At 39.6% G+C, this 12544-nt stretch overlaps 1 protein-coding gene across 1 annotated transcript in view; it reads right to left on the bottom strand.

The window, feature by feature from the left end:
• Window positions 1-12544, bottom strand: part of COMMD1 (copper metabolism domain containing 1) — a 105912-nt gene that overhangs the window by 77885 nt on the left and 15483 nt on the right. The window contains exon 2 of the mRNA XM_067469497.1: window positions 7048-7329. Within this exon, the coding sequence (XP_067325598.1) occupies window positions 7048-7329 (282 nt within the window). The remainder of the gene's footprint in view (window positions 1-7047; window positions 7330-12544) is intronic.

Below are 12544 nucleotides of genomic sequence, written 5' to 3'. Positions count from 1 at the left end.
AGGCTTTGTTAACTGAGGCATGCATTTTGCATCTTATCTATCTCCAACATTCAGCACTTCTCAGCTCCACTGGATATAGATGGTCTTATCTAGTTAATGGGAAGTGTCCCAAAAAGAAGCTCCATAAAGGTAAAAGGTAATAGAAAGCTATGCTGTTACAATATATTTTCATTTTTCAGTGTTGAAACATATGGGAGAAAAACCAAGTTCTGATATAGTATTTAAATAACATTAGCTAGAGTAAAGCAATTTCGTTCCACTTCTTTCTGAGCTCCTGTGAACTTTGCTCTCTTTTTGGTTGTTGTTGTTCACATTTAGTGTTATCCGGTTACATAACTGTTCCCCTTAATACATTTATTTCCAAGGTGAACAAAGCTCAAGTGATTACATTTATCCTAATCACTAGGGTGATCAGTTTCTAATAATATTTAGAAAAGAGGCTGTGTAGTTTTAATTAGTGTAGCTTTTTCTACCAATTGACTAGACTGTATGTGAGAAACTCTTTTTACGAATGTGAGATTCTAACAGACAAGGGTTAAAGTTGCAGGAAATGAGAAAACATGACTACTCTTTTTTAAAAAAAGGATTATTGTCTTCCAAGGGTAGAATCTTGAGGTGGGCCCGTAAGTGATTGCGGAGACCTATTCTGGATCCACGTGGTCTTTCTCGGTGTATCACTGACAACGTGGTCCCGACAAGGGGTTGGCTTGAGGTATTTTCTTCCTCTTGGCACATTTTATCCTTTCACCCTCTATTTGTGTCTCTTTAAAATCCACAGCACTGTTGGTAACAGCTGACCTCCAGTAAGTGATTGTGGAGACCTATTCTGGATCCACGTGATCTTTCTCAGTGTATCACTGACAATGTGCTCCCGACAAGCGTTGGCTTGAGGTATCTTCTTCCTCTTGGCACATTTTCTCCTTTCACCCTCTATTTGTGTCTCTTTAAAATCCACAGCACTGTTGGTAACAGCTGACCTCCAGTAAGTGATTGTGGAGACCTATTCTGGATCCACGTGATCTTTCTCAGTGTATCACTGACAACGTGCTCCCGACAAGGGTTGGCTTGAGGTATCTTCTTCCTCTTGGCACATTTTCTTTCACCCTCTATTTGTGTCTCTTTAAAGTCCACAGTACTGTTGGTAACAGCTGACCGCCAGTAAGTGATTGTGGAGACCTATTCTGGATCCACGTGGTCTTTCTCAGTGTATCACTGACAACGTGATCCCGACAAGGGTTGGCTTGAGGTATCTTCTTCCTCTCGCCACACTTTCTCCTTTCACCCTCTATTTGTGTCTCTTTAAAATCCATAGCACTGTTGGTAACAGCTGACCTCCACTTAGGCCAGAGCTTCCCAGTTCTTGGTATTTATTCTACATTTTTTAGATTACCCTTAAGCCTATCTTTAAATTTCTTTTGCTGTCAATCAACATTCCATTTTCCGTTCCTAGGCTTAGTAACTGCTTTGGGAAACAGCAATCCGGCATTTGGATAACGTGGTTAGTCCAGCGGAGGATCACTGCTTCAATGCTGATGGTCTTGGCTTCTTCCAGAATGCTGACATTTGTCTGTCTGTCTTGCCAAGAGATTTGCAGGATTTTTCAAAGGCAACACTGATAGAATTATTTCAGAAGTCAAGTGTGATATTTGTAGATGGCCCATGTTTTACAGTTAGAAGAGTTAGAAGGATGATAACTTTATAAACGTGCATCTTGGTATCTCTACAAATGTCCTGATTCTCAAACACTCTCTGCTTCATTTGACAAAATGCTGTGCTTGCAGAGCTCAGGTGGTGTTGCATTTCAGTGCTGATGTTGCCTTTTGTGCAGCAGCCTACAAACAATACATTACTGATGTACCTGATTTGCCAAAAAGTTTAATCAAATAAAGTCTTCAAGACTACAACACAATTTCACAAAAGTTCAAACCAATAAGGAAAATGAGAATTGTTTTATAGTCAAGCCCTTTAGGAAGTTTCTTGAGACAGCCGGCACTGGCAAAACTCTTTTTTGAAGTATTCAAACAAGATGATGATAGATTGCATACTTCTTACAACATTCAGTTGGTACAATACACAGATTGGTAATTCAGATAACTGGAAATTATTTGGGAAGAACGAATTCAACTGGCTATAACTGAGGTAATACACACTATACTATGCATGCCAGTAGACATTACCAAGAAAATTTCTTTGAGCAACAGTACAATGCCAAGAAGAATTGATGAAATGGCTCAAGATGTTGAAGACTCATTATGTGAGTATTTAAAAACAGCCCAGTTCTCTTTGTAGCTTGATGAGTCAACTTTACCAGGAAATGAAGCCATATTTTAGCATGCAATTCATAAAAGAAGAAAAGTTGCCAAGAATTATTATTTGCTAAAAATGTGCAAACTGATACTATTTTATGCACTAGAATAGTTTTTTTAAAGCAAAAAGAAATCCCTCAGGGTAATATCTTGTTAGTTTCCACTGATGGTTCTCAAGTGATGACAGGCTGCTACAGCGGTATTTCTGCATATATATATATATATATATATATATATATATATATATATATATAGTACTGTATGTGTACATTGTACATGTATACTGTGTCATAGCCAACATTCAGTTGCCAAAAATCTGAGTGAATGTCTATATAGATTACTAGCTGTCCTCTGCCACACGTTGCTGCGGCCCACATAGGGGTTCTGTGGCCCAATTCTATTATTGGTGGGGTTCAGAATGCTCTGTGATTGTAAGTGAACTATAAATCCCAGCAACTACAACTCCCAAATGTCAAGATTCTATTTTCCCCAAACTCCATCAGTGTTCATATTTGGGCATATTGAGTATCCGTGTAGAGTTTGGTCAAGATCCATCATTGTTTGAGTCCACAGTGATCTCTGGATGTAGGTGAACTACAACTCCAAAACCAAGGACACTGCCCACCAAACCCTTCCAGTATTTTCTGTTGGTCATGGGAGAACTGTGTGCCTAGTTTGGTTCAATTCCATCGTTGGTGGGGTTCAGAATGTTCTTTGATTGTAGGTGAACTATAAATCCCAGCAACTACAACTCCCAAAAGACCAAAGCAATTTTTTTGAGTGAAGGACATACATTGGGTTGTTAGGTGTCTTGTGTCCAAATTTGGTGTCCACTCGTCCAGTGGTTTTTGAGTTCTGTTAATACCACAAACGAACATTACATTTTAATTTATATAGATTACATTTTGTCGTTAAAGCAACCAACCATATCAGAAGCAATTCACTGAATGACATTGTTTTGATAGTTTTGTCTAGAAAACAATGAAGAATTAAGTCATTTGGTGCTTCATACAGAATTTTGTTGGCTATCCAAAGGTGCCTGTTTGGATATGTTTTATAAATTCTTTGACCCAATTCTAGATTCCTAGAAAACAAATATAACGCTTTACAAGACAACTTGATTGATTAAAAAAGTAGCTTGTTTGAGGGACTTGTTTACTAAATTTAATGAAACAAATCCGCAGCTCCAGTGTGATGAGTGGAATTTAATCAAAACAATAACTGTTATTTATTGTTTAATACAAACAATAACTTCTTCCATACAAACTAAATTTAGAATGAGGGGAACTCAGCCAGTTTTCAAAGTTATCAACAGTAGAAAAAACATGATGAAGATTTGTTTACTTTTTGTCAGCACTTGGAATTATAGAATCATACAGTTGGTGCAAAGATTACTGCAGATGCAGACTGTGGCCAGGAAATCAGAAGACGCTTACTTCTTGGGAGGAGAGCAATGTCCAGTCTCGATAAAATAGTAAAGAGTAGAGACATCAGACTGGCAACAAAGATCCGGCTAGTCAAAGCCATGGTATTCCCTGTAGTAACCTACGGATGTGAGAGCTGGACCTTAGGGAAGGCTGAGCGAAGGAAGATCGATGCTTTTGAGCTGTGGTGCTGGAGGAAAGTTCTGAGAGTGCCTTGGACTGCGAGAAGATCCAACCAGTCCATCCTCCAGGAAATAAAGCCCGACTGCTCACTGGAGGGAAGGATACTAGAGACAAAGTTGAAGTACTTTGGCCACATCATGAGGAGACAGGAAAGCCTGGAGAAGACAATTATGCTGGGGAAAGTGGAAGGCAAAAGGAAGAGGGGCCGACCAAGGGCAAGATGGATGGATAGCATCCTTGAAGTGACTGGACTGACCTTGAGGGAGCTGGGGGTGGTAACGGCCGACAGGGAGCTCTGGCGTGGGCTGGTCCATGAGGTCACGAAGAGTCGGAGACGACTGAACGAATGAACAACAACAAACAGTTGGAAAAGACCACATCCAGTTCAAACCCATCTCACAGGAAAACACATTGAAAGCAAGCCCAACAGATGACCATCCAGCCTCTGCTTAAAAACTTCAAGAGAAGAAGGCACACTCCAAGGTGGCATATTCCATTGCCCAACCACTCTAACCATCAAGACGTTCTTTCCTAAAATTTAGGTGGAATCTCTTTTTTTTTGCAATTTGAATCCATTGCTCTGCCTCTTGGTATCTCCAGAGAAGCGGAAAACAATCCTGGTCCCTTCTCAATGCGACATCCTTTCAAACATTTAAACATGATTATCAGGCCACCTCTCAGCCTTCTTTTCTCCAAGCTAAACAGACCCGACTCCCTCCACCATTCCTCATAAGGTATGGCTTGTTATGTCTTCTCTTGCTGGTTGTAGAGCATCTCCACACTTTCTATTTTTAACACAATTCACCAATTTACCTGAGACATACATCCATCTAACTGGCCTTGGGTGTTACACTGGCTGCTCTTCAGTGCTCCAGTAAAGAGGCTTATTTTGGCTATATGTGACATATTTTAGTAGGACTGAACAACATGAAGACACACTACAACAAAAAAATGGGTAGTTCACCTGTATTTTCAGCAGATGCAAAGTATTCATTCAACTTATCCACAATCTCCTTTTCCTCCTTTAGATCTCTTTTAATTTTATTATGAACGAATGATCTAGCCATCTCTATGGACGGCTTCCCACACCTGATACACTCAAATAATAATGTATTGTTTCTCTTTATGCTATTTGCTCTACACTCCTTTGTTTGCATTGATCATGTTCTCCTTGCAATTCATTTGTTCACTGAAATTTATCTCAATTGAGCAAGACTTTCATTTTCTGGAGGAAATCTATATACCTCCTAAAGCTTCCTTTACATTAATTGATAGCCATGCTGCTAACCTTTTGGGTTTACTACTTTCCTGACCTGTAGCATGTTTTCATTTTAAGCTTTAAGAATGCTAGTATTAAATATTGAATCCAGACAAGACAGAGGTCCTACTGGTCAGTCATAAGGCTGAACAGGGCATAGGGTTACAGCCTGTGTTAGATGGGGTTACACCCCCCCACCCCCGTGAAGATGCAGGTTCGCAGCTTGGGAGTGATCCTGGACTCATCACTGAGCCTGGCATCCCAGGTCTCGGTGGTGGACGAGAGAGCTTTTGCACAATTAAAACTTGTGTGCCAGCTGCGCCCGTACCTTGAGAAGTCGGATCTGGCCACGGTGGTCCACGCTCTTGTTACATCCCGATTAGAGTGCAACGCACTCTACGTGGGGTTGCCTTTGAAGACTGTTCGGAAACTCCAACTAGTCCAGTGGGAGGCAGCCAGAGTACTTACAGGAGCGTCATACAGGGAGCATACCATCCCCCTGTTACGTCAGCTCCACTGGCTGCTGATCCAATTCCGAGCACAATTCAAAGTGCTGGTTTTGACCTACAAAACCCTATACGGTTCTGGCCCAGTGTATCTGTCCGAATGGATCTCCCTTTACGTCCCACCTCGGAGTCTAAGATTTTCTGGGGAGGCCCTGCTCTCGGCCCCGCCTCTATCACAAGTGAGATTGGCGGGGACGAGGAGCAGGGCCTTCTCGGTGGTGGCCCCTCACCTATGGAATTCACTCCCCGAGGAAACTAGATCAGCGACATCCCTCCTTTCCTTTAGGAGAAAACTGAAAACATGGATTTGGGACCAGGCATTGGGACAATCTGGCAGATAAATAAAGGACTTTGACGATTGACAAGAAAAGATAAAGTGGAATGAAATTATGGAACTCTGAATGACCAACGCTGAGCATGAGATTAGTTTTATTGATTGTGTTATATATTGATGGTTTTAACTGTTATAATTGTTTTAATTGCTGTTTTATACGTATGTGTATTACTGTGTAGGCATCGAATTGTGCCTTTTGTAAGCCGCCCTGAGTCCCCCCTCGGGGGTTGAGAAGGGCGGGGTAGAAGTGCTAGAAATAAATAAATAAATAAATAAATAAATATCTTCTTGCTTTGAGTTGCATTCAAGCTTTGAGATATGGACAAGGCATAGCAATATTTTACCACCTGAGGTTAGGAAAGTGGTTTGGAATGCTAACCACTCCATTGATGAGAAGGACAGGTTTGTTGAGCGTTGGCTATGACTTAAACAGATTACTGAATCATGGCAAATCATTTGACATAATGAAGGAGAATTAATATTGGATTCATTGTCCTTTGGGTCTTGTATCTGCTCTGCATTTGAGACACAGCCCTTGAATTGTTCAATGCTTTCCACCTGGACAATCAACAAGGAAACATTGACAACAAACCAGACCTTCTTAACTGGGGAGCAGATTTTGTAGATATCATAAGACTGAAGTTTCATCATATCCAGCCAGGCTGACCAATTAGGTGATTAGGAAACATGAATTATAGTTTAGCACCTGGGAGAAGGCTAAAATTCACAGTTTTTTTAATACCAGAGTTTCTCAAACTGTGCTCTTCCAGATGTTCTGGACTTCCGCTCCCACAGTTCCTAACAGTTAGTAAACTGGGAGCTGAAGTCCAAAACACCTGGAGTACAGTTTGAGAAACACTAGTTATATTAATAACCTGCTACTTATAGCATGGCGGAATGATACAATGCTCTGCATTTTCTTTTGTGTTTTCAATTCAGTCATATCTGCTAGGTTGGACAATGGTCAACATGTTCTACAAGCCCCACCTTTAAGTAACATTTTCCAAACCGATAAAGCAAAATAAACATCACTCACCAGTCCACTTTTTCCAAGTTCCATTTCGACTATCACTACAGGACTGCTTAATTGGTCAATATTTCTTGACTGAGACTTGAAGTCTACTCTCCAGCTTAAGTTTCTGAGTGTATTTTCCCATTTACTTTGATTTATCAAGTTGTCTCGGATTTTCATTCTGTGGTTCCTCCAAAATTTTGCAATAGCTGCAGCTTGATCACTCGTGATGCCTCCTGGTTTCTTTTTCTGTGCCGTCAAAAATGCCTCTAGTTGATTTGAATCCATGTCAGCAGATGCTATCGACTGCAACAAAATGAAAAATTGTACAGATTAAAATTCTCTATCATCTCATGTCATATTAGCCACAAAATTCACTTTTGCATCAGAAGGAAACCTTTTATTATTGTCATTGGGAGTTATAGTTTCACAAGGTCTTTAAGTGTTCGCTGCCAGAGTATTTTATCATATTATCATTTTATCTTGTCCATCTGGCCTGCCCTTCCAGTTTGACTTTTATATTGTGTTAATTTGCTTTATTCTTTTGTGTTGCTACTGTAATTATTTTCTGGTGTAAGTTTTGTTTTTGCATTCTGTATTGTATTGTGTTGTACTGTATTTTTTGGGCTTGGCCTCATGTTAGCCGCCCCGAGTCCCCTTTGGAGAGATGGTGGCGGGGTATAAATAATAATAATAATAACAATAACAATAACAACAACAACAACAACAATTATTATTATTATAGTTTCTTGCCAAACTACAACTTCCAGGATTCAGTTTAACACCCAGGGCCCTTCCACACAGCCCTATATCCCAGAATATCAAGGCAGACAATCCCATAATATCTGCTTTGAACTGGGTTATCTGAGTCCACACTGCCTTGATATTCTGGGATATAGGGCTGTGTGGCAGTGCCCCAGTTAACTGCTATGGCCCAATACTATGGAATCCTAGGAGTTGTAGTTTGGGAAGGTAACAGAAGTCTTTGCCAGAGAAACCCAAAAACTCTGTAAAAACAATTAATCCATCTACACTGTAGAATGAATACAGTTTGACGTCACTTGAACAGCTATAGATTAATGCTATGCAATCCTAGGAGTTGTAGTTTATATGGTCTTTAGTTTTCTCTTTCAAAGAGTGCTGGTGCCTCACCAAACACTTTGCAGCTAAAGAAAGAGATTCTACAAGGAGAAGGTTAATTTTTGTTTGTTTCTTCCAACCTCCCCATCCCCTGCCCCTTCCCTTGCATGTGATAATATCCTTTGTTTGCATTTTTTTAAAAGCAGAGTTGTGTCAATTATTTTAGCAGTTAAAACTGTGTGGGAAATATTGTCTCATCAATTGCAATTTGATCTATATGCTGATGCCACATTGACGTAAAGGGACGATCCAGATTTGACAACTGGGAAAGAACCATTTTGATGGAAAGTATCAGTCTACAATGGGATTGTTTCCTGAAATAAGTGCTTGGTGTTGATGGTAAGTGTTTTTCCATCTCACTTTTTACAAGAGTACTTCAAACTACATCTACAGAGGAAATGCTGTTTCTTATATAAAATCATGAACAACTTAAGGAAACATTGGTGAGAGTCTGTGGATCTGTAAAACATAATTGTACACTTCTTGACACACAGCAAAATAAAGGTTTGTTTTTTGTATTTGTTTTCCCCAAATATTTTCAAGCTGTGGTTGGTTGATTCTGTGGATGAAGATCCCATGAATATAGAGGGCTTATTTTTATCTACAGCTAAAACATTGGGTTGTTGTAGGTTTTTTCGGGCTATATGGCCATGGTCTAGAGGCATTCTCTCATGACGTTTCACCTGCATCTATGGCAAGCATCCTCAGAGATAGTGAGGTCTGTTGGAACTAGGAAAAAGGGTTTATATATCTGTGGAATGACCAGGGTGGGACAAAGGACTCTTGTCTGCTGGAGCTAGGTGTGAATGTTTCAACTGACCACCTTGATTAGCATATAATGGCCTGACATTGCCTAGAGCAAACTTTTGTTGAGAGGTGATTAGATGTCCTTGTTTGTTTCCTCTCTGTTGTTGTGCTGTTGTTATTTAAGTTTTTTAATACTGGTAGCCATATTTTGTTCATTTTCATGGTTTCCTCCTTTCTGTTGAAATTTTCCACATGCTTGTGTATTTCAATGGCTTCTCTGTGTAGTCTGACATGGTGGTTGTGAGAGTGGTCCAGCATTTCTGTGTTCTCAAATAATATGCTGTGTCCAGGCTGGTTCATCAGGTGCTCTGCTATGGCTGATTTCTCTGGTTGAAGTATTCTGCAGTGCCTTTCATGTTCCTTGATTTGTGTTTGGGCGCTGCGTTTGATGGTCCCTATGTAGACTTGTCCACAGCTGCATGGTATGCGGTAGACTCCTGCAGAAGTGAGAGGATCCATCTTGTCCTTTGCTGAATGTAGCATTTTTGGGATTTTCTTGGTGGGTCTGTAGATAGTTTGTATGTTGTGTTTCCTCATCAGCTTCTCTATGCGGTCAGTGGTTCCCTTGATGTATGGCAAGAACACTTGCCATACATCAAGGACAGCTAATCACCTCTCAACAAAAGTTTGCTCTAGGCACTGTCAGGCCTTTATATGCTAATCAAGGTGGTCAGTTGAAACATTCACACCTAGCTCCAGCAGACAAGAGCCCTTTCTCACCCTGGTCATTCCACAGATATATAAACCCCTTTTCCTAGTTCCAACAGACCTCACTACCTCTGAGGATGCTTGTCATAGATGCAGGCGAAACGTCAGGAGAGAATGCCTCTAGACCATGGCCATATAGCCCGAAAAAAACCTACAACAACCCAGTGATTCCGGCCATGAAAGCCTTCGATAATACAGCTAAAACATTTGTTACAATCCAGATTTGACCCCAGAGCTTTTACGAGCATTGGACATTTCTTTACTATTGGAGACATTAATTCAAACCAACCAAGTATTGAAACTATATATATATATATATATATATATATGTATGTGTGTGTGTGTGTGTATGAGTTTTACAGTAAGAAATGGAATTGAGAATTGAAATATCCCATTTTCACTCATCATTGACTATCGTTTTTAACACCTATAACTTAGCATGACTATAGATCTCCAAGTACATCTTATATAGTAGAAACTGCTCTTGTAGGAGTCAGGGCTTCTTAAATCAGCAAATTATTGGAGATGTAAGAATGCTAATACTTCCTTAATTAATGTGTTTGGGATTTGTTCCAGAGTAGCTACATTTTGAGAACACAATAAGCACACAAATGAATTGGGTTTTGTACAATTCCGTGATATTCAGGGATAATTTGTCTATTTCTTGGAAATTAATGAATGGCCAATGAAAATTGATTTTTCCTGTCCCTTTGACTGCTAAAAGATGAATAGTTCATTCCAAAAAAGATCATTCTTCTGCATCTGTAATCCAATTGAGAAGATATCTGACAATGCTTGCAACATTTGAAAGAATGGTGCACTGAAGATAAGGAGAAATGGGCACATTTGGTTGGCTTTTATAAGAATTTACAACTAATGTGGTTATCTTTCCAGCTTTTGTGGTTTTGTTTTCCTGCTTTTGTTATACTATAATGTTATTATATGTAACTGAGATGTCTTTAAAATATAAAGTACCAAAGAAGGCTGTAGAGGTGCTAACAAGATTTGGTAGAAGTTGACATAGTAGTATTACTGCTAATCACCCCTGAGGGCAGCTTGGGGAGAGTCTCAATACATCTGTTACAGCAGAATACAGATATTTAGACCTAAAGAAAAATATGGCAAAATTGAGAAAAAAATACTTTTCCACAGTTTTGTCTTGTTTGAATTTATGCTCACAATAAACCTACACCAACATTTTCATTTGCTACAGATTTTGGTTCCCAAAGTCATGCCATTTGTGGACACAGCATTTCAGAAAAACAAGGCCATTATGTTTTATGGTCATTCTAGCCAAACCCATTATGTTATAGCTACAGTCCTGTCACAGGGACTGAGAACATGGTGGAGAAAAAGGTCATATTGCCTAGTGCTGCATTAGCATTTATCTGATATGCCCTTTCTTATTTAAAGAGAAGTTTTCTTCCTAGAAAAAGGGGGAAATGGTAAGTCAAGGGAAATAATGGAACTCAGAATATTTCATATTTAACTCATAGTGAAATGGGAAAAGGATTATAAAAACCTTGAGTGAGAAAAGTCTTGCTTACTATTCTGCCAAGAGAATTTTTAAATATATTTTGCTTTTACCCTCATAAATCAGCCAATAAAATAATAATTATTTCAAATGCCACTTCCATAATGGAACAATAATGGATCGACAATATGTTTTTATGTCAGAATTTAGATTAGGTTCAAAGGAGAGAGGCTCTAGTAGGAAATACTGATATAAATTCATGACGGACTCTGAGAAATAGAGTTTGACAAGCATGTAATGCTAGTGAGAAAGGACAATTGGTAAAATCCAGGGGGAAAACACCCTTAGCTTCCAGAAACAGAACTTTACTTGTCAGCTGTGGCTGCGACCCAGGAATTTGCCATGCCAAGCCATGTAGGCATTTTCATTAACAAACCCTCTACATTGCAGATAGCTGCCAATCTGCAATACAATGAAATCAGAGGCTCAGAGAAACAAAACCAATTCATTTTCATGTACCATATCATCTGCTTGCTTCTTTGGCTCCCTCACAGAGAGGGGGAGAAATTCAAGGGAGGGGAGGAATCAAGATCAAATTCATTAAGTTTCGACTATGTTTAATGACTTTTCTGGAAGGAGAAATAAACATAGTCCAGGTTAATGAAGGAGGAAGAACAGAAACACAAACAAAAGTTTCTTTTAAAAAATGATCCCGAGTAACTTGATCTCTAGAGTGAAGCACCCATAGCTTTTGCTCAATTGGTTCAACAGATCACTTTACTTATTTGAACAACTTTACTTATTTGAACTAACAGTTCTTAATCTTGTAGCTGCCCCGAATCCCCTATTTATTTATTTAGTACATTTCTATACTCCCCCCCCCCCCCCCCAGCCTTCCGGCGACTCGAGACAGTTTACAAGGCAAGAATTCAATGCCACCAAGGACACAATTACAATATACAATATAAAAAACATCAGCAACAATAAAATCAAACATTATAATGAAACATACTTCCATCGATAGTCATTAAAACAATGTCCTGTTCTGCCATATAGTTATTCCATCATTATATCCGTTACTCGGTATTTTCAAATGCCCGCTCAAATAGCCATGTCTTAAGATTCTTAAGATTTTTCCAGAATGATAGGAGCGAGGAAGCCAATCTAATCTCCCTAGGAAGGGCATTCCATAGCCGAGGGGCCACCACTGAGAAGGCCCTGTCTCTCGTTCCCACCAAACTGTACTTGTGATGATGGCAGGACCAAGAGCAGGGCCTCTCCAGATGATCTTGAAGTCTTTGCAGGTTCATAAGTGGAGATTCGTTCGGACAGGTAAGTTGGGTCAGAACCGTTTAGGGCTTTATACGCTAAAGCCAGCACTTTGAATTGTGC

Source organism: Anolis sagrei, chromosome 1, assembly GCF_037176765.1.
Source record: "Anolis sagrei isolate rAnoSag1 chromosome 1, rAnoSag1.mat, whole genome shotgun sequence".
NCBI classification, from domain to species: domain Eukaryota; kingdom Metazoa; phylum Chordata; class Lepidosauria; order Squamata; family Dactyloidae; genus Anolis; species Anolis sagrei.
The sequence above is the reverse complement of the archived record's forward strand: the minus strand, read 5'-3'. Positions and strand labels throughout refer to the sequence as shown.